Genomic DNA, 20,099 nt, shown 5'->3' with positions numbered 1-20,099 from the left:
CTATGTGTTTTTAAAATCCATTCTTATATAGAAGTAAGTTTTAGAGGATGAGAGAAAAATCACTTAATTGTTGCAGAATTAGGATAGGCTTTCACATTAATTCATTTTCATTAAAATCCTTTAATTATAGTGTCATAGTCTCTCTGAACTATGACAAATCAACAATCATACTTAAAACTGAATCACTGCCTAATTTAAACCTTATCATTCATTATCTTGCTTTATCATATAAAACAATTTACTCCATTATGACCATGAATCAGCTCTATAAACAGGCAGAAACTATTTATTCAGAGACCACACATATAAAATGCATTCATCTCAGATGGACATGGATTTTTATTTTACTATTGAATTAAGATCTGGGGAATAAAGGACAAAAGGTCCATTGGTATGGAAAGCTGACACATTCCCCTATGGATTACTTCATGTAACTTGGGGAACACAGAGATTTTAGAGGGAGAGGGTAATTTACATGCAGCATAAATAAATATATGTCTCTATATAAGTAACATTTCAGGAAATTGAAAAACTTTTTTAAAAGATAAAGGTTAATGTACTTATTGTTAAAATGGAAGAATAAAATGTTTATGAAAGAGTAGAATCTTTATTGAATACAACAGATTGAAATCTCATTTTCTAGTTCATTTCTTTTTTAGTTCATTAGGTGTGTTCAGTTTTCCAAGTAGGTAAATATTCCAAGCATTGAGTACTTTCAATGTTCGAAGTATGCAAAAATTCTTAAGAAATAGTATTTGTCCTTAAAAGCTTATAATGTAATGGGAAATAAAATATATAATTAGTAGATTCCTAGCCCATACCCAATAATCAGAGAACAAGTATTCATATTACAAGAAACACAAAGTGTGTTTTAAAAATTGGTAGTATACTTGGCCATGATGTGAAAGTCAATGAGTAGTAAGAATTAGCACCATCTAGACTATGTAGCCTGCAACGCATCTCAAAATTTCTGATGGCCACAAAAGCTATAAATATCTTGGAATACTAAGAAAGTAACTGAATAAACCATTAGAAGTAGAAAAGACATTATAAAATAGCTACAGTAGGAAGTAATAAAGTAGAAATTTATAATTGGAAAGTAAACCAACAACCAACCAACAGAGAGACTAATAAACCAAAAGAGTACTATTTAAACAATTAGTAGAATGGAAAAACTTCTGTAGGATGAATAATAAAAAAAATAAAAGATAGATGGCATAATTGAACTATATGAGGAATACAGATGGCAAACATGTCATTACCACAAAGATGGTAGAGATTTATAAAACACATAAGAGAGGCCTAAGGAAAATGCTTGACATTGAAATTGGCTGCCTGTCTTATGTACCAAATGACTTTCCAGAAAATTATAGCTTATGGAAAAGATACTCAAAAAGATATAAATTTATAACAGTGGGAAAGAAAAATAAATTGTCTTATTTAGTTGATATGATTTTATTTAGGAAAATCCAAAAGAATCTTCTGGTTATATATTAGAACTTAGCACTGTGGCTGAATGTAAGAGAAAGATATCAAAATGAGTAATGTTTCTACATAGCATCAACTAAATTCAGATAAAGTACTTTTTAGAAAATAATACAGTCTATAACTAGCAACTTAGAGATAACTCTAATAAAATATATGCAAGACTTTCTTAAAGAAAATAAAAAACTTTATTGAAAGACACAAAATAAGACCTAAATAAAGGTAAACAGAGAGCATTTGAGATCTTGCTCCCTGGCATATATCATCAATTTGGCTCAAATGAACTCATGAAAATTGTCTAAAAAAATGATAAATAAATAAATAAATCTAAATACCATGTTCATGGATTATAATATTCTCACAAAGATATCAATTCTTCCCAAATTAATCTTTAAATTTAAGCCAATTAAAATATTCCAGTAGATTATTTGTGAGCCACAACAAGTTAAATCTAATATTTCTGTGAAAGAATTGAATACCAAGAACAGCAAGACACATTTGTAAAGAAAAAAAGTACTTGCATTATCAGATATTAAAACAATATTAAGTTTTAGAGAGTAGAACAATGTGCTCTTGGTACAGGAATAGGCCAATAAGCCAATGGTGCAGAATGGAGAGTTTGGAAAAAAGTTTTTAATATTCAAATGAGGTAAAATTATAAATTAGGGGGGAAACAATTGGCTATTTGATAAATGTTGCTGAAACAATCATCTATTCATATAGAATTTTGGTCCTATAGAGTAAAAAAATAATTTTCAAATGAATTAAAGGCCTAAATTTAGAAAGAAAAATGAATAGGTTTGGAAGAAAATATAGACAGTATTTTTATGACATTAAGAGTAGGAGAAGTTCTTGAATAAGTTATGAAAATACAGAGTATAAAGAAAAGAGTGATACATTTTAGTACTTTGAAATGGCAACTTCTCCATGGCAAATGGCATCTGGAGCAAAATGAGAAGACAAATCACGAACTGGGAGAAGATATCTGTAACCCATTCAACCAAGTGACTAGTGTCCACATACATAACAAACAATCCCATGTAAAAATTGACCAAAAAAGAATTTTGTAGAGCAAGATACTCAACACTTGCCAATAAGAAGAAATGCAAAAAAGTCAACTCCTCTAGTAATTAGGGAAATATAAATTTAAATACCTAGCTGCCTTTCATCTAATTGGCCAAAATTTAAAATACCTAATAATCTCAAGTGTTGACAGAGATATGAAGCAGTGGGCACTTGGTACTTTGTTTGGACAATCAGATCCACAGTGAACAGCAAGGACAAATTTTAGAACATAATGTGGAATAATAAACTTGTAGAACAATGTACACAATGTATTAGTACTTCATTGAAAATTTAAACACACTAACTCTGAGAGGGAGGAAATGGGAGGAGTTGAGAATGAGAATTTACAAGTTTCTGTAATGTTTTATTTGTTATGTATTTATTTATTTATTTTTAAGATTTTATTTATTTATTTTTTTAGAGAGGGAAGGGAGGGAGAAAGAGAGAGAGAGAGAAACTTCAATGTGCAGTTGCTGGGAGCCGTGGCCTGCAACCCAGGCATGTGCCCCTGACTGAGAATCGAACCTGCGACACTTTGGTTCACAGCCTGCACTCAATCCGCTGAGCTATGCCAGCCAGGGCTTATTTGTTTTTTAAAAAGAACTGGAGCATGATATCTTTAATAAATGTTAACACTTTAATCTCATGGTGGGCATATTAGTCTCATTTTCTTTATGCTTAAACTGTTTAATAGCTGAAAATTAAGACTACATAAATATTTGAATATAAATGTTAAATGTTTCTAATACTAAATTGAGTTTTGGATGATGAGTAAGATTGAATCAGGTAGAATAGGTATGAAAGATGGTTTAGGCAGAGAAAATAATATAGAGTCATAGAGATGGTAAAATAGCATTACATATTTGAGTATGCAGACCATGAAGTCAAAAAGTGCACATCATCTTTGATGAGGTGGGCAGCTGGAATGGAAATGTACATGGAGGGCAATCGTGGGGACTTTTAATGCTGTGTTAGGGAGCCTACACTCAATCTTAGATCAACTGAAGTATCTTAAGTAAGTGTAACCTAGTAATACTTGTAATTCAAAAAGATCGCTAAAGCTACTTTGAAGAGGATAGGGTTGGGAATGGTGGTGACAATAGTGAACATGGGGAAACCACTTGGGAGGCTATTTAAGGAGTCTAGGAGACAGAAAGAGACTAAATTATGACTGCATGGCAATGGAGAGAAGAAAACAGACTTGACATATATTTAGAAGGTCTATTTGGCAGGATTTGGTAACCAAATGCATATGACAGTCAGAGGAAAGAATGGATTTTTGCACTGAATGCCTATGTGGAAAGTTACATTAACAGAAAACCAGATAATGAGTAAAAAGCAGAGTGGGGTGGATGATGAGTTTGGTGGAAGAACTAGAAATGAAAAGTAAAGATTGGAGGCCACATGGACAACCAAGATCAGGTTTAAACTCAGCCTCCAAGTACATTAGGAGTCATTCATCAACTTTAAGTACACTTCAGGCAAATTTTTACCAGATGGAGTAGTACTTAAATGAGTGTCTATTTAAAAGTAACCATTCTATTTTCTGTCTCTAAATACTAATACTGACATTGATTCTCTCATGATATTCTCTTGTATCTTGACTCTTTTCTCCAGGGCTATTCCAACCTTGTTAACTGTTAACTGCCCTTATTTTCTGTTATCTGTCCCTTCTATACCTGACAGATTCCCAAAGGATGGTTTATGCTCCTTAAGTAATTGTCAAGTCTCACCCACAGAATTCAGTGACATCTTTTTTAGGTATGATTTCTGAAAGGGGTGATGTGTTGAAATGTCTTACTGTTTGTGTAACTTCTAGCAATGGGTTAGGTGAGCATATATCACCATGCTCACCTAACCTTCTGTAGTATACTGACTTGCAAAGTGGCTTGCCTTGTCTTGCATGTCTTTTTTGCATAAATATTTCCAGAATATAGAGACAATGAACATAATTAAAAGTCCCTAAATAGTGCAAAACTTTTAAGGATGCTCACAGACTTACATTCTCAAAAATTTCATATTTATCAGGAGTTTTGTGTTTATATTTGGTGATGATTTTTTTCTGATCCTCTTTATGATAGATTGTTATTTATCTGGACTCTACAGCCAAACTTTCCTGAAGGCCAAGGGATGTGGTATATTGGCCATACTACATTTCTCAGAAATTATAATTTGAAAATAACTTTTCATATGTACATTTATTTAAATAAATAAGCAGTATTAATTGTTAATAAAGTACAGAAATGCCAGTCCATATAAATATGTGGTCTATAAACCTTATCTTAAAATAATAAAGATAAACTACATCATCTTTCAATGGGCCTAAACCTAGTTGCTGTTCTATAAGTCTGCATATAGTCCTTCCAAAATTGTTTTTCTGAAAACCCTCTAACTGGTAAGTCAAGTTGTTGTAGAAGAATGTATGTGTGTGCTCCCTGCTTATATTCATATTGTTTCCTTCAAACAAATGCTCTCCTTTATTTAGATGCCACTATGCTTCATGGAAATCCTTAGGCAACATCTTTTACTTGAACTCTTCTTTCATAATAAAGCAGTCTTAATTAATCATTCTATTATCTAAGAATTTGCAATTATAATTTGTGCTATATAATTAAACGCTTCATTTTATAATGTTTTATGATATTCACTGATTATTTATAGATGTTAGTCTTATCTCTCCTGTGACACAGTCCTTCTCTATGACTCTCATGGACTTAATGAAGAAATCTTACCAGCAATTCACACTACTACATTTCAACAAGTGTTTCATGTTCATCCAGAAGAACCATTCATTAATGAACTCATGAATGAATTTATTTGACAACTATTTGTTGAGCTCCTACAATGTGCCACACACTGGTTTAGGCAATACAAGTACACCAGCAACAAAAACAACAAAATTGAGACATCACTGAATTTTAATTCTAGTAAAAGGAGCCCACAAAATACATAATTGATTTAAATATATAGTATGTCAGCTTCTCATAAATGTTATTAAGAAAATAAAACTGGGAAGAGAGATAGGGTCTGCTTCTAGTGGATAATAATGGCAAGATCTTAATTTTAACAGGATGGTCCAGGATTTCTTAGAAATGTTATATTTAATGTAATCAAGAGGTTTTCCTGGTTGTCCTTAATAAAACAGATTAAATTAACCTCTCTATTTACTTAGAATGTTAAGCTAATCTTAACTAACTTCTGTTTTTTTAGGGCACATAATTATTTTTCCTTTTTTCTTTCTTTTTTAATAGCTTTATTGAGGTATAATTGATACACAAAGAGCCACACATATTTAATATGTGCAATTTGATGAGTTTAGATATTGTAGTATCACTACAATCAAGTTAATAGACATATCCAACAACTCTTGCAGTTTTGTTGTGTCCCCTTGTTGGTTCTTTGTTTCTCTTTTGTTTTTTCCTTTGTGTGTGTGTTAAGAACACTTAACATAAGTTACCTTCTTAACAAATTTTGAAGTTCACAAGACCATCCTGTTAATTATAGGCACTATATTCAATTATCAAACATATCTCAACTCAATTATAGTGTTTTGAAGAAAAGATCTTTGTTTTCTATGTTTATATAAAATACAAGTAACCCTCTACCACACTTTCTGAAAATGAACAGTGTAAAAGCAGTAAAATATTCTTTAAAAGATTAAATAACACATTTGAATGCAGAGGGAAATCAAGCATACTAGTAGGAGAAAAGGACAGAGGTTTTCTATCTGAGACTTATCAAATTTAACTTTCTAATAAAATTAACTTAAAACAAAATTTAAAAAGTATTATATCATTTGCTAAGAGATAACATTAAATCATATTTTCACTAAAATTAGACATTAGATGAAATCTTACCATTTTTACTGATGTCGAGTTCTTTAAGATTAACTAAACTAGCAATAGTGGTTGGCAGGTTTGAAAGGTCATTGTCAGGAATGCTTAGTTTTCGTAGAGCTTGACAGTTGAACAATTGCTGTAAAAAATAATGATTAATTAGACATCAATTTGATTAAATCCATTTATATGTAAACTCAGTAACAAAATTCAATTCACCGTTATAAATGTGGCGTGAAAGGGCCAACCACAAATGCTCACCTTCTTCCCTCTAACGCTTGGCTGTTTTCAGAATGTTTTCCATCCCCAGGTCCATGCTCATCATTCTCTGTGCCCAGATTCAACACCCAAGGTATTCTACTTTTTTGCCTTCTGTTCACCAGTAATATTAAATTTGCCACTGTCCCTTTGGAGTTCCTTTTTTCAATTAATTCCTTGAGTTGTCCTTTTCTTTCTATTCACACAGCTACTAGGATTACCTCAATTCTCTTTTCCTGCCACTGTGTTAGGTTTCAGAAAGCAGCACGCACTTTGGTTTAATCATGGTGCACAGATGTTTATATAACATGTGGGAATTGATACACATTTGAGTACATGAGCTCACATTTCTTTTGTGTCTCCCTACACTGCTGATAAGTATCTAGTAAATGAAACATTTAATCTCTGTTGTTTGGTGAAAAAAATCACTAATAATTCATTAACATCTGCCATCAGTCCATACATTGTGATTGGTGGGGAAATGTTGAGTATTAAGTCAATGGTTCTCAAATCCCTCCTGCTTACAATTCCTGGTGGGTACAGGTGCTTGTTTAAAATGTGAATTCTTAATCTCTTTCCAAAGACATGTTGACAGAGTGGGTCTGGGATGGAGGTCTAATGTGTATTTGTAACGAGCACTCTGGTGACATAGATGTCCACAGTACCATATTCTGGGGAATGAGGTTTTTTAGCAATGTCCATCTCATCTTGACTACTCAGGATATGAACAGCTGGGACAGAATTGTTATTCATTTCTGGAAGAATTATCTTAATGAGATCCTTTTTGTTTGACATTTCTAATTTTGTTTTGCTAAATTTTCACAGATGAATTCTCTGGTATGCATGACTATGCAACTGCCCAGAGTACATCTAACTACTGCTCATTCTTGTGTGTAATTCACTATTTATAGGCAGAAACAATGTAACATATAGTTGTTGTGTCTTAACTCATTAGTATTTTTTAAAAAATGGATTGTAGTAGGTGCCGCTTAAGATTAAATACACAGTTTCTTGCTTTTGGTTAGTTATTTGTGGCTCCTTGCTAGAATTTTAACATGCTATACAGAATGTTGTTACCATTTTAAAATAAAAGTTAAAAAATGGAAATTTAATCTTCCCTCAAAAATAGAAAAAAAGAAATGTCTACACTCATTGCAAAAGTTCACTGAATTTTTGTCCTGTCTATACCATCCTGTAAGGATCATTACATCTACATGCAAAGTAACTGCATAAATTCATAGATTAAAAAGATAAACTCTATTGTCTCATGACTGCTGTTGGTAAGGTATACTAGTTATTCTTTAGTCTTATTACCATAACCACATTAGGATGAATGTAGGCAAATAAATTTCAAAACAGAAGTTTTTTTAAAAATTCAAATCTCATCTCAACTAAATCCTCAATTTCTCTCAGGAATTAAAAGATATTCCTGTATTCTTCTCCAACTTTAAATAAAACCATGTCAAGAATAAAATATATGGAAACTCATGAATGCCCTATTACATAGAACATATAAGATCTCTCTGGCACAGGGGCTAACAGCATGGCATTTGAAATCCAACTGATGTGGGTTCAATCTCCACTCACTGACTTATTGGCTATGTGGTCTTGAGCAAATTGCTTAATGTCTCTGAACCCTATTAATTTCCTCATCAATAAAATGGGAACAATAACATGACCTAACCTGAAGGGTTGTTGAGAATATTAAATAAGTTATTGCATTTCATCAGTTTAAAGTTCTGTATTTTTTTTTTACATATTAACATCTATGATTTTTGGGATACATCTTATAATCAAGAGTAGCTTAGAATTTTTAAGGATTGTTTCTTAGTACAACAACAATAATGGTGTGTTTTATAATCAATAGCCTTGATTTGATGAAATGAATTACTTATGAAAATGTAAAACTGTGATTGGCACATAGTAAGATTTGATAACCATTAGCCATTATTAATATTTATATACACAGATACAGAGGCACATCTATATAATTAATTTATTTCTTACTTCTCTAGATGATGAGTCTTTGGAGGTACAAATCATATCTGATTCATCTTGGTAGCAACCTGTTTCACCTTTGTGTGTACCAAAGTAACTAGCACAATATATTACTGTATATAGTATATGCTTAAAAATATATTTTAATAAATACTTAGATATGCACAGGGAAAATGGGTAGTGTCCTAAGTTCCAGCTGAAAATGGAACTTTATTGAATTGGAAGTTTCAGAGAGGTAAACAATCTAAGTGAAATCTAATTTCATAAAAAAGTGGTAAATTTTTGAATATGAGTCATGATGCCTATATGCTGAAAGAAATTAAAAGGACATTTTAATGATTCTTTCAATATTTAAGCTTTGAATAAAAATGAAGTCATGGAAGATTATGAAATAGCTGTAATTTTTCAATATAGTATAAAATAGCAAATATAATTAATAGCTAATTAGAATAAGACTGTTAATGGTTATAGTTATCCTGCCTTTGATATGCTAATGATGTTTTCCATTTCAAAAACAATGAAATTGTTTAGAGTCTTAAAATATTTTTGTATGAAAGTTTTTTCTTGGGCTAATGAAAGCAATTTAATTCTGACATATATTGGTTTGTGAAGAGTATGCAATTTAAATACTGACTCAAAAAAGTAATGGTTACATGTTTTCTAAGAGAGCTGACATAAAGAGAAAGGCCTGAAGGTTGGAAGCAAAAACATATTTTGAGCCAAAAATGTTTATTCTAAAAACCTGTTTTTGATATTTTAAAAATGCAACAAAATTTATCTATTGGAAAAAATAAAATGAACTCTGCATTCATTCATGGAAAACCATTAATTGATAACCTTCTACAAGCTAGACACTATGCCAAGTGCAAGTGACATGAAGCAAACAAGACATAGCAACTAAGCTCAGATTCTTACAAGTTAATATTTAGACAATAAATTAAATAGAGTGAAAAATCTATGCCAAAGTAAATATCAGGTGTGGTAAAAACACACATGTAGCATGTCTGTACTAGACTATATTCATGATGGTTGTAAGGCTGACTGATGAAAGTATTTCTGGAAGAGGTGATGATAATGAATCACTGAGGAGCCACCACAAGTGAGCAGATGAAGACAAAACAGGGATAATAGTGCACTTTTCTTGTAACATATACTCTCAATTCAGTATATGTGTAAGTCAAACTAGCTTTAGATATTTTCTTGATAGTATGAGGAGACATGGATCTTGATTCTTAGAGTCTACAACATCTACATGCATTTAAAATTATGGAGTACCAATTATATGCTATTGTCCATATTTAAGACAAGAATATGAAAGAAATTGCCAATTTCTGTTTGCAGCAGTATGGTGGACTAAATAGGCAGAGCAAAGCTTTCCAGTGCAACAAAACTAAACACACACACACACACACACACACACACACACCTTTAATGGATAATTGAGCTCTGGCTGTAAAGTACAGAAATTTTTAAAATACCAGAATAACAAGACAGTAACATATTGGTTAAGTAGGTCTATTTTTAGCTTTTGCTTTGCTGGTATCTGTTGCTACCTGATAGATGAATGGGGAAAAATATGCATTTTTTTCCCAAGGGGAAGGATAGAAGACTGCCTGGGGTCTGCACAGAGTGGGGTACTGGTTTAGAGCCCATCTCATAAAGAGATGGGGTCTATATGGGAAACCAAGCTTTGCAAAAGGAGTCAGTGGGGAATGCATGCCTTTGCAGAGAGGTTTGAGTTGCAAGAAGGAACTGCAATAAAATTTAAAAAATTAAAAATGAAAATATGTGGTTAAATCTAAACAATATCAACTATATAAAACAATAATAAAATGTCTAATTACGGGGTTAAAAATCAATGTAAACCAAAACAGTATGAGTGACATAAAAATAGACATAAATCAATGGACCAGAATTGAGAGTCCAAAAATAAACCCACTCATTTACTGTCAAAAAATATTTAAGAAGGAGCTAAAAAGATGCAGTGGGGTCAAGGACAGCTTCTTCAATACATGGTTTTGCAAGAACTGAATAATTACATAAAGAATAAGATAGGACCTTATCTTATTACACTCATAATAATCAACTCAAAATAGATTAAAAAGAAGTGAAAGACCCCAAACTATAGAACTACTAGAAGACAAGGGAAAAGTTCATTGACATTGGCCTTGGCAAAGATTGTTTAGATATGACACACATACCACAGATATAAATGCAAAAATAAGCAAGTGGGGCTACATAAAACTAAAGAGTTTGTGCACAGCAAAAGAATGAACAATGAACAGAATAAACAATGAACAGAATAAAAATGCAACCTAAGGGGTAGGGACAAAATATTTGCAAACTATCTGATAAGAGGTTAATATTTGAAAGAACTCATGCAACTCAACAGTAAAAACAAAAACAAACACTTGGAATGAAAATGGGGCAAAGGACTTCAATAGATATTTTTCCAAAGAAGGCATACAACAGGTATGAACATGAAAAGATGCTCAACATCACTAACCATCTGGGAAATACAAATAAAAACCACAATGTAATTATCCCCTCAAACCTGTTAAATGGTTAGAGGAAAAAGTGAAGGCTATGCAAAGTGAAATAAAGAAAAATATACAGGGAACCAACAGTGATGGAAAGGAAACTGGAGCTCAAATCAATGAGTCGGAGCAGAAGGAAGGAAGAAACATTAAACTGGAACAGAATGAAGAAACGAGAATTCAAAAAAATGAGGAGAAGCTTAGGTACCTCCAGGGCTACTTTAAATGTTCCAACATCCAAGTCATAGGGGTGCCAGAAGGAGAAGAGGAAGAGCAAGAAATCTAAAACTTATTTGAACAGATAATAAAAGAGAACTTCCATAATCTGGCAAAGGAAATAGACTTCCAGGAAGTCCAGGAAGCCCAGAGAGTCTAAAAGAAGTTGTACTCAAGGAAGCACATACCAGGCACATCATAATTATACTACCCAAGATTAAAGATAAGGAGAGAATTTTAAAAGCAGTAAGAGAAAAGGAGAGAGTTACCTGCAAAAGAGTTCTCATAAGACTATCAGCTGATTTCTCAAAAGAAGCCTCGCAAGCAAGAAAGGGCTGGAAAGAAGTATTCCAAGTCATGAGAGGCAAGGACCTACAACCAAGATTACTCTAACCAGCAAAGCTATCATTTAGAATGGAAGGACAGATAAAGTGCTTCCCAAATAAGGTAAAGTTTAAGGAGTTCATCATCACCCAGCCCTTATATGAAATGTTAAAGAGACTTATCTAAGAAAAAGAAGTTGATCAAAAATATGAAAAGAAAATGACAACAAGCTCACAACTATCAACAACTGAACCTAAAACAAAAACAGAAACAAAAACAAACGAAGCAAACAACTAGGACAGGAACAGAATCATGAAAATGGAAATCTCATGGAGGGTTATCAGTGGGGAAGGGGAGGGAGGGGAGTGGGCGAAAAGGTACAGAGAATAAGAAGCATAAATGCTACATATAAAATAGACAGGGGAGAGGTTAAGAATAGTATAGGAAATGGAGAAGCCAAAGAACCTATATATACTACCCAGGGACATGAACCAAAGGGGGTGATGCTGGTGGGAGGGAGGGTGCAGGACAGAAGGGAATAAAGGGAGGAAAAAAGAAAAATAGAAGAAAAAAAAAAGAAAAAGGAAAAACTAAATTCAAAAGCATGCAGCTTAAGAAGACAGAATAAATGTAACATAATATAGAAGGAAGAAATAACAAAGTGAGTCCCTTACAATAGCATATGAAGTAGAAGGGACAGAGATCTGAAACAAGGCCCAGCTCTTCAAGCAGAGGAACCATGTCTTTTGTGGGTCATTGCATGCATTGTGTGATTGTTTTAGTTTTTTAAAAAATTTTATGGTCAAATATATAAATAACAAGAGTATATATAATATGTATATTCTTTTAATGTGTAATAATAAAACAAAGACTCATACTTCTTAATCCAGTTTAAGAAAGCTACTTTATGTCTTTTCCAATCATGTCCCTTTACTTTGTCCTAACCAACTCATTGAAAGGCAACTGATGTCTGGAGTTAATAAAATTCCCTCACTTATGTTTACCACAGGTCTAGTAATCCTAAAATATATATATTTAGATTTGTCTGTTTGTCTATATGTAAATAAAATAATACTGTTTGCTTTCTTTTGCAAGTTGACCTCATTTAATGTTATGTTGTTAACATTATTCCATGTTGATATATATGCATAAAATCTATTCATGTTTACTACTTTATACTTCATATAGCACAATTTTCTATATTTTCTAATATTCACAGAGTTTTGGTTTGATTTCAATTTTTATAATACGAACAATGCTGCTACAAATATTATTATATACATCTGCTGGTACACATACACAAAAGTTTCTTTGAAGAGGTAGGCATATGTTCAGATTTACAGAATAGTAAAATTGTTTTCCAATGTGGCTATAACAATTTAAATTCCCATCAACAGAGATTAGAATACTTATTTCTTCATACTATTTACCAAATTAGATCTTTTCAGACTATTTAATTTTTTTCAATTTGTGGTATGTAAAACAGTAAGACCTTTTAATGAAATATCTAAAAAAACTGAACTTTTTTTTGTTTTATTCATTTGATAGACTTTGTCAAGTATTTTGGAACTCATTCTTTTAAGTTGTCTCAATACATGGCTCAACATTCCATTCTTTTTATGGTGTCTTTCAATAAAAATACATTCATAGTAGTAAAATTTATCTCTTAGTTTTAATATGCACAGATGGTCTCTATTTTTTCCCTCCTGAAAGTTTTAATGTTTTGATTTTACTCACTTAGAACTTATTTTTGAGAATGATATGAAGTAAAAATCCATTCTTTTTCCTTTATAGAGGACCAGTTGCTGTAGCACCATTTTAAAAACAGCCTACTGTCTCCCCACTGATTTTCAAGATGAATTCTGTTGTGCATCTGATTGCCATGTAAGTAGGGGTCATTCTCTGGACTTTCTATTTCTAGTGGCCTGGTCTCTTGTCCATCTCTTATTTCAGCTGGGTCATTTGAACTTTATGGCTGTGAAATGTGCTTCAGCTAGAGCAAAAGGGAAAGATAAATGAGAGAATGCTGGAGAGGGAAGAAACAGCTTAGCCAGGCTTTCAGAGAGGGGTAGCTCTATGAGCAGAAGGTAGGTGGGAGGGAGGGGTTGACTGGGAAGAGCAGGTCAGTCCAGAGAGCTATACTAGGAAAAGACTAAGAGGACTATTAGAAGTGGCAAAAAATTAAAAGTGGCTCTATTCTAAACTTTGTGGAAGGGACTATAAAATGAAGGTTTTAGCCTGAATATGAAAAGAGTCTGGGTTTCATCCTGCAGGAAGCATTCAGATGATGATTTTTATTCATTTTTGAGTCAGATTTATGAATGCTATCTCTGGAAAAGCACACACACACATACATATATGTGCACACATACACATAAATTTGCATCCAATTTCAAGGAAATTACAAATAGCCCATGTATGGTTATGTAGGCTAGGTTAAGGACTTCTGTGATAGGTCACAGAATGTCACTTCTAAAAAAGCAAATGTGATCAGATTTACCTCCTGCTTATACTTTTTCAATAGATCTCTGCTCTCTTTAAAACAAAATTCAAATTTCTTAACATGGCTTTCAATTCCCTTCACCTCTCCAGTTTCTCATCTTGTCATTCGCCATCTCTTCCTCATTTCTTCCCCTCTACCTTTCTGCATTCCCGTATCTCCAGCCACTCAGTGCCTGCTAGTTTCTGCACTCACCAAGCTCTGTGCTGTCTTTTTAAATGCCAGGTTTTAGCTTAAGCTTCTTCCCACCCCACCCTATCCCATCTCCTCTTTACCTCCTCCAAACTCAGGTCTGCCCAAATTTAAGATCACAGCTTAAAACTGGTTTACATGCTGCATTTGTGTACTTTCTTAATATTCTGTATTGAAATTTGGATGTCCCTATTTGGGGATTATTAGACTGTAAGCTTTCTAGTCACTGCGGCATCTTCAGTGTATAATGCAATGCCTAACACATGGTACTTTCTCAGTAAGTAGTTGTTGTTTCATGAACATTCTTATGCAGGGTAGTGACAAATAACAAGATAGTTATCATTTGTTGAAGTGCTTAGTGTATATGTGCAAGGCACTAAACCAGATTTTAAAATATATCATCTACAGTTCTTGCAACAATGTTGCAGTGAGGATATTATTACCCCTACTTTGCAGGTGAGAAAACTCAGGAAGTTAAGTTTTACAAGGTCATGTACCTAGGAAGTGCCAGAGCTAGCATTCACATTCAGTTTTGTTTGATTCAAAGCCATTTCCCCTACAGCACATTGCTTCCTCTGCACAATCAGATCCACACTTTGGAAAGATAACAGTGACAAGTGACAACAGTTGGAAGCTGCCTGGTAGGGGAGAGTGAATGAGAAGGGAATCTTGAGCTCATCCTTCTGGTCCTGGGGGATTAGGGAAGATTGAAATTTAATGGCTACTGACACCAAGGACATAAATTAAAGTTAAATGAAAGTATATGTTTTAGCACTTTACTAACCCTGAAATGCTATACAAATGCAAAGTATTATATTTTGAATTAGCATTTCATTATCACCTTTGTACTCCAGCTTGGAAAATCAAGGACACAATAAAAATGTCATGAATGTGAGTAACTGTATATTAAAATAGTTCCCTAGAAAAAACCAAAGCAGCTGTTTATTTTTGTATCATAAATTTAAAAAAGTGTTAGTTGCTTATGAATTTTAAAAAGATAAACTGTTTTCCTGAAATGTTTCAAATAAAATCATAAATATTCAACAAGAGGGTTATTGATGCCATATGTTGGCACAAGTGGATTCCACCAGGGAAAAGAACTGGTTGTTTAATTAGTTGGCATTGCTGAATGGCTGGTTTCCTAGAAGTTTCTCCTTTGAATCCCTTTGAAAGTGTTCAGGGGAGGATCCAATATGGCAGAGGAGTAAGTGGAAGCTACACTAACCTGCTTAGAGGACGAGTCTGGAATTACAACTAAACAGTAGAGAAAGCATAATAGCCAACTGAACACCAGCTGTAGAGAAGCCTTATAACTAAGGACATACAGAAGGAACCACTTCATCACAAGACTGGTAGGGAGTGTGGATGAGGTGCAAGAGGGGTGGCTGGGCTCTCATGGGTGGCAGTTGAAGTTTCAGAGGGATATTTCAGCAGCCAGAGGTGTTCCGCCTGAGAAGTGTGGGGTCTAAACACCAAGCTGGGCTCCCCAGCCTACATTACCAGAGCCAGAAATGAACCCAGATAACCTCCAGCTGTGAAAAGCAGTAGGGTTTCTGTTTTCCAGGGAGAGATGCTTGAAGATGCAGAGAGCCTCTTAAAGGGCCAATGCACAAAATTTCATTTGCAGCCACTTACCCTGGGCTCTGGCAGAAGGCGGATAGAGTAGACTAGAGATACTAGAGGAAAATCTGGGGCTGGTGGCTCTGGATAGAGAATGAAGTAACAGCTATCATGTTCCTTGCCTGAGCCATTACCTATACTTCAGGAGCCATCTTTCTCAGGTAGGGCACTCCTCTCCAAGTGGCATTAGTCTGATGGGAAGCAATAGCCCTGCCTACAGGAATTACTCTGCCCCAGCCTTAATTACTAAAACCTGACTGCTGATTACAACTTGATTAGATTAACAACTGAGTGGATTAACATCTGATTAGTTTAACATCTAAGGCAGAAAATACAAAGAGGCAGCCAAATGGGAAGACAAAGAAACAGACCCCAAGTGAAAGAACAGGAGAATTCTCTAAAAGAACTAGTTAAAATGGAGGTAAGCAATTTATCAGATAAGGGGTTTAGAGTGATGATTAAAAGGACACTCAACAGCAGGAAAAAAATACAGAAACCATGAAAAAGGACCAGTCAGAAATACAAAATGCAATATCTGAAATAAATAATACACTGGAAAGAATAAACAGTAGGTTAGATGAAGCAGAGGATCATATCAGTATTTTAGAAGACAGTAGAAAAAAAACACTCAGGCAGAGCAGCAAAAAAGAAAAAAAAGATTTTAAGAAAATGAGGAGAACTTAAGAAACATCTTGGACAACATGAAGCATAACAACATCCACATCATAGGAATATCAGGAGAAGAGAGCAAGCAAGGGATTGAAAACCTATTTGAAGAAATAATGATTGAAATCTTTCCTAATGTGGTGAAAGACACAGAAAATCCAGGGAATTCAGAGGGTCCTAAATAAATTGTACCCTACAAAAGAGGCCTACATTGAGACACATCATAATTCAAATGACAAGGCTTGAAGATAAGGAGAGAATCCTAATAGCCACAAGAGCAAATCAGGTAGTTACCTACAAGGGTGCACCAATTAGACTCTTATCTGATTACTTATTAGAAACATTTCAGGCCAGAAGGGAGTGATGTGAAATATTCAAGGTGATAAAAAGCAAGCACCTACAACCAAGGCTATCCAGTAAGGCTATCATTTAAAATTGAAGGAGAAATAAGGAGATTTAGCTTTTCCCAGACAAGGAAAAGCTAAAGGAGTTTGTTAACACCAAGCCAGTACTGCAACAAGGGCTTGCTTGAAGAAGGAGAAGAGGATGAAGAAGAAGAAGAGGAGGATGAAGAAGAAGAAGAAGGAGGAGGAAGAGGAGGAAGAGAATAGGAAAAAAAAGAAGGAGAAGGAGGAGTAGAAGGAGAAGAAGAGAGAAAAAAAAACCCAGATGAAAACAGTCTAACAATAAAATGGCACTACATCCACATCTATCAATAATTACCTTAAATGTAAATGGCTTAAATGCACCAACAAAAGACATAGGGTAGTGGAATGAATAAGAAAACAAGAGCCATATATATGTTGCCTCTAAGAGACATATCTCAGATAAATAGATACACACAGAGTGAAAGTAAAAGGTTGGGAAAAGATACTTCATGCAAATGGAAAAGGAAAAAAAACCCAGTGTGGTAGTACTTATATCTGACAAAATAGACTTTAGAGGAAGGCTATGGTAAGAGACAAAGAAGGACTCTACATAATGATAAAGGCAACAATACAACAAAGGATATAACCCTAGTAAACCTTTACACACCCAACATAGGAGCACCTAAATATGTAAAGCAAATCCTTATGGACATAAAGGGAGAGATCGACAGAAATGCAGTCATAGTTGGGGATTTTAACACCCCATTGAATTCAATGGACAAACCTTCAGGCAGAAAATCAACATGGAGGCAGTGGCCTTAAAGGATACACTAGATCAAATGGGTTTAATTAATATCCACAGAGCATTTCACACCAAAGCAGCAGACTATATATACTTGTCAAGTGCACATGGAATATTTTATAGGATAGACCACATGTTAGGACACAAAACAAGTCTCAAATTTAAGAAGATTGAAATCATATCAAGCATCTTCTCTAACTACAATGCTATGAAACTAGAAATCAATCATGAGAAGAAACCTGAAAAACATACAAACACATGGAAGCTAAATAACATGTTATTAAACAATGAATAGGTCAACAAGATCAAGGAAGAAATCAAAAGATACTTTGAAACAAATGAAAATGAAGACACAACAATAAAAAATCTGTGGGATGCTGGGAAAGCAATCCTAAGAGGGAAATTAATTAGTTGCATTACAGGCCTATCTCAAAAAACAAGAGAAAGCTCAAACAAAAAATCTGACTTCACACTTAAAGGAACTTGAAGGGAAACAACAAACAAAACCCAGTGTAAGTATAAGGAAGGAAATGACTAAGATCACAGCAGAAATAAATGAAATAGAGTGTAAAAATGATACAAAAGATCAATGAACTAAGAACTGGTTCTCTGAAAAGATAAACAAGATTGACAAACCTTTAATCAGACTCATCAAGAGAAAGAAAGGATCCAAATAAATAAAATCAGAGATAGAAGAGGAGAAATAACAATGGACACCAAAGAAATAAAAAGGATTGCAAGAAAATATTATGACATTTACACAATGGAATACTACTCAACCATAAAACAGAAAAAAAATTACCCTTTGTGACAGCATGGATGGACCTGGAGAATATTATGCTAAGTGAAGTAAGACAGTCAGAGAAAGACAAATACTGTATGATTTCACTCATATGTGGAATTTAATGAATAAACTGAACTAACAAGGAAAATGGGGACAGACTCATGGATGGAGAGCAGGATGACAGCTAGATGGGGGGGGTGGTTACAGGGTGGAGGGCCTAAGCAAAAAGGAAAAAGGACTCATGGACACTGTCAACAGTGTGGTGATTGCTGGGGTGAGTAGAGAATAAGGGGACTAAGTGGTAATGGAAAAAATATAATAAAGTTTAAATAAAAAAAAAGAAAAAAGAAAGTGTTTGAGCTATATATAGTATTTCCAAGTTTGAAAGCTGTTTCAGAGAAATAAATATTTTGTGCCCATTATAAAAATGTTTTAAAATTCTTTAGTTTAATATAAGCGTGGATAATTATCTTCAGTAAGAAAAGTCTGATGGAGAATGTTATAGGGGGAGATCATTGGTGAGGGACAAAGACTTGACTTGGTGCGGTGAACATACAATACAGTATACAGATGTGTTGTAGAATTGTGCTCCTGTAACCTGTATAATAACCTGTTAAATGGTGCCACCCCAACAAACTCAATTAAAAATGAATCAACTAAAAATAGTAGAGAAAAAATTTTATATGAATTTGGTAGAATTGTAAGCTACTTATGACATCCATTTACTCTTCTTTCCTTCCCTCACTCCCTCCTTTTCTCCTTCCTTCCTTCCTTCCTTCCTTCCTTCCTTCCTTCCTTCCTTCCTTCCTTCCTTCCTTCCTTCCCTCCCTTCCTCCCTCCCTTCTTCCTCCCTCCCTCCCTCCCTCTCTTCCTTCCTTCCTTCCTTCCTTCCTTCCTTCCTTCCCTCACTCTTCCTTTCCCATTTCCCTTCTTTCCTGACTGCTAGTGTTCATGAGCATCTCTTAAATACCTCCTCAATGATGCGCAGTGCCAGGACCCAGGGGTGAACTAACAAACTATCACCTTTCTCAAGTATACAGTGAACAGTGAACAAGAGGTTATAAACAAAAGAAAAATAAAATAAAATAAAATGTACAATACTATAAAAATATGCTTTGCATGTTACATTTTCTCCCAAAAGAAACATTCTTAGAACTTGCCCTTATCCTAGAGAATCTGGATGTGTTAATTTGCCTTTCAAACTAGTCTGCATGCCCCTCACAGTCACATTCAACCCGTAAATCTTCATGAGTAGGGAAGTGACTGATTCAGATTTTTGCTTTTAGTGACAGCTGGCATCTGTTACCAGAAGGAGACAGGTGGGTAATTAAAAAATATCCAGGTGAAAAATAATAACAGTCTCAGTTAAAGCACTGTCAGGAGGATGAGGAAGGAGCCATTGGGAGGAGAAATTATTAAGACTTGGTGTCAGTAGTATATGGGCAGTC

At 34.1% G+C, this 20,099-nt stretch overlaps 1 protein-coding gene across 1 annotated transcript in view; it reads right to left on the bottom strand.

The window, feature by feature from the left end:
* Window positions 1–20,099, bottom strand: part of LRRC7 (leucine rich repeat containing 7) — a 464,523-nt gene that overhangs the window by 274,043 nt on the left and 170,381 nt on the right. The window contains exon 4 of the mRNA XM_028512216.2: window positions 6,408–6,525. Within this exon, the coding sequence (XP_028368017.2) occupies window positions 6,408–6,525 (118 nt within the window). The remainder of the gene's footprint in view (window positions 1–6,407; window positions 6,526–20,099) is intronic.

This window comes from Phyllostomus discolor, chromosome 5 (genome assembly GCF_004126475.2).
Source record: "Phyllostomus discolor isolate MPI-MPIP mPhyDis1 chromosome 5, mPhyDis1.pri.v3, whole genome shotgun sequence".
Classification (NCBI taxonomy): Eukaryota; Metazoa; Chordata; class Mammalia; order Chiroptera; family Phyllostomidae; genus Phyllostomus; species Phyllostomus discolor.
This window is presented reverse-complemented; position numbering and strand designations above follow the sequence as displayed.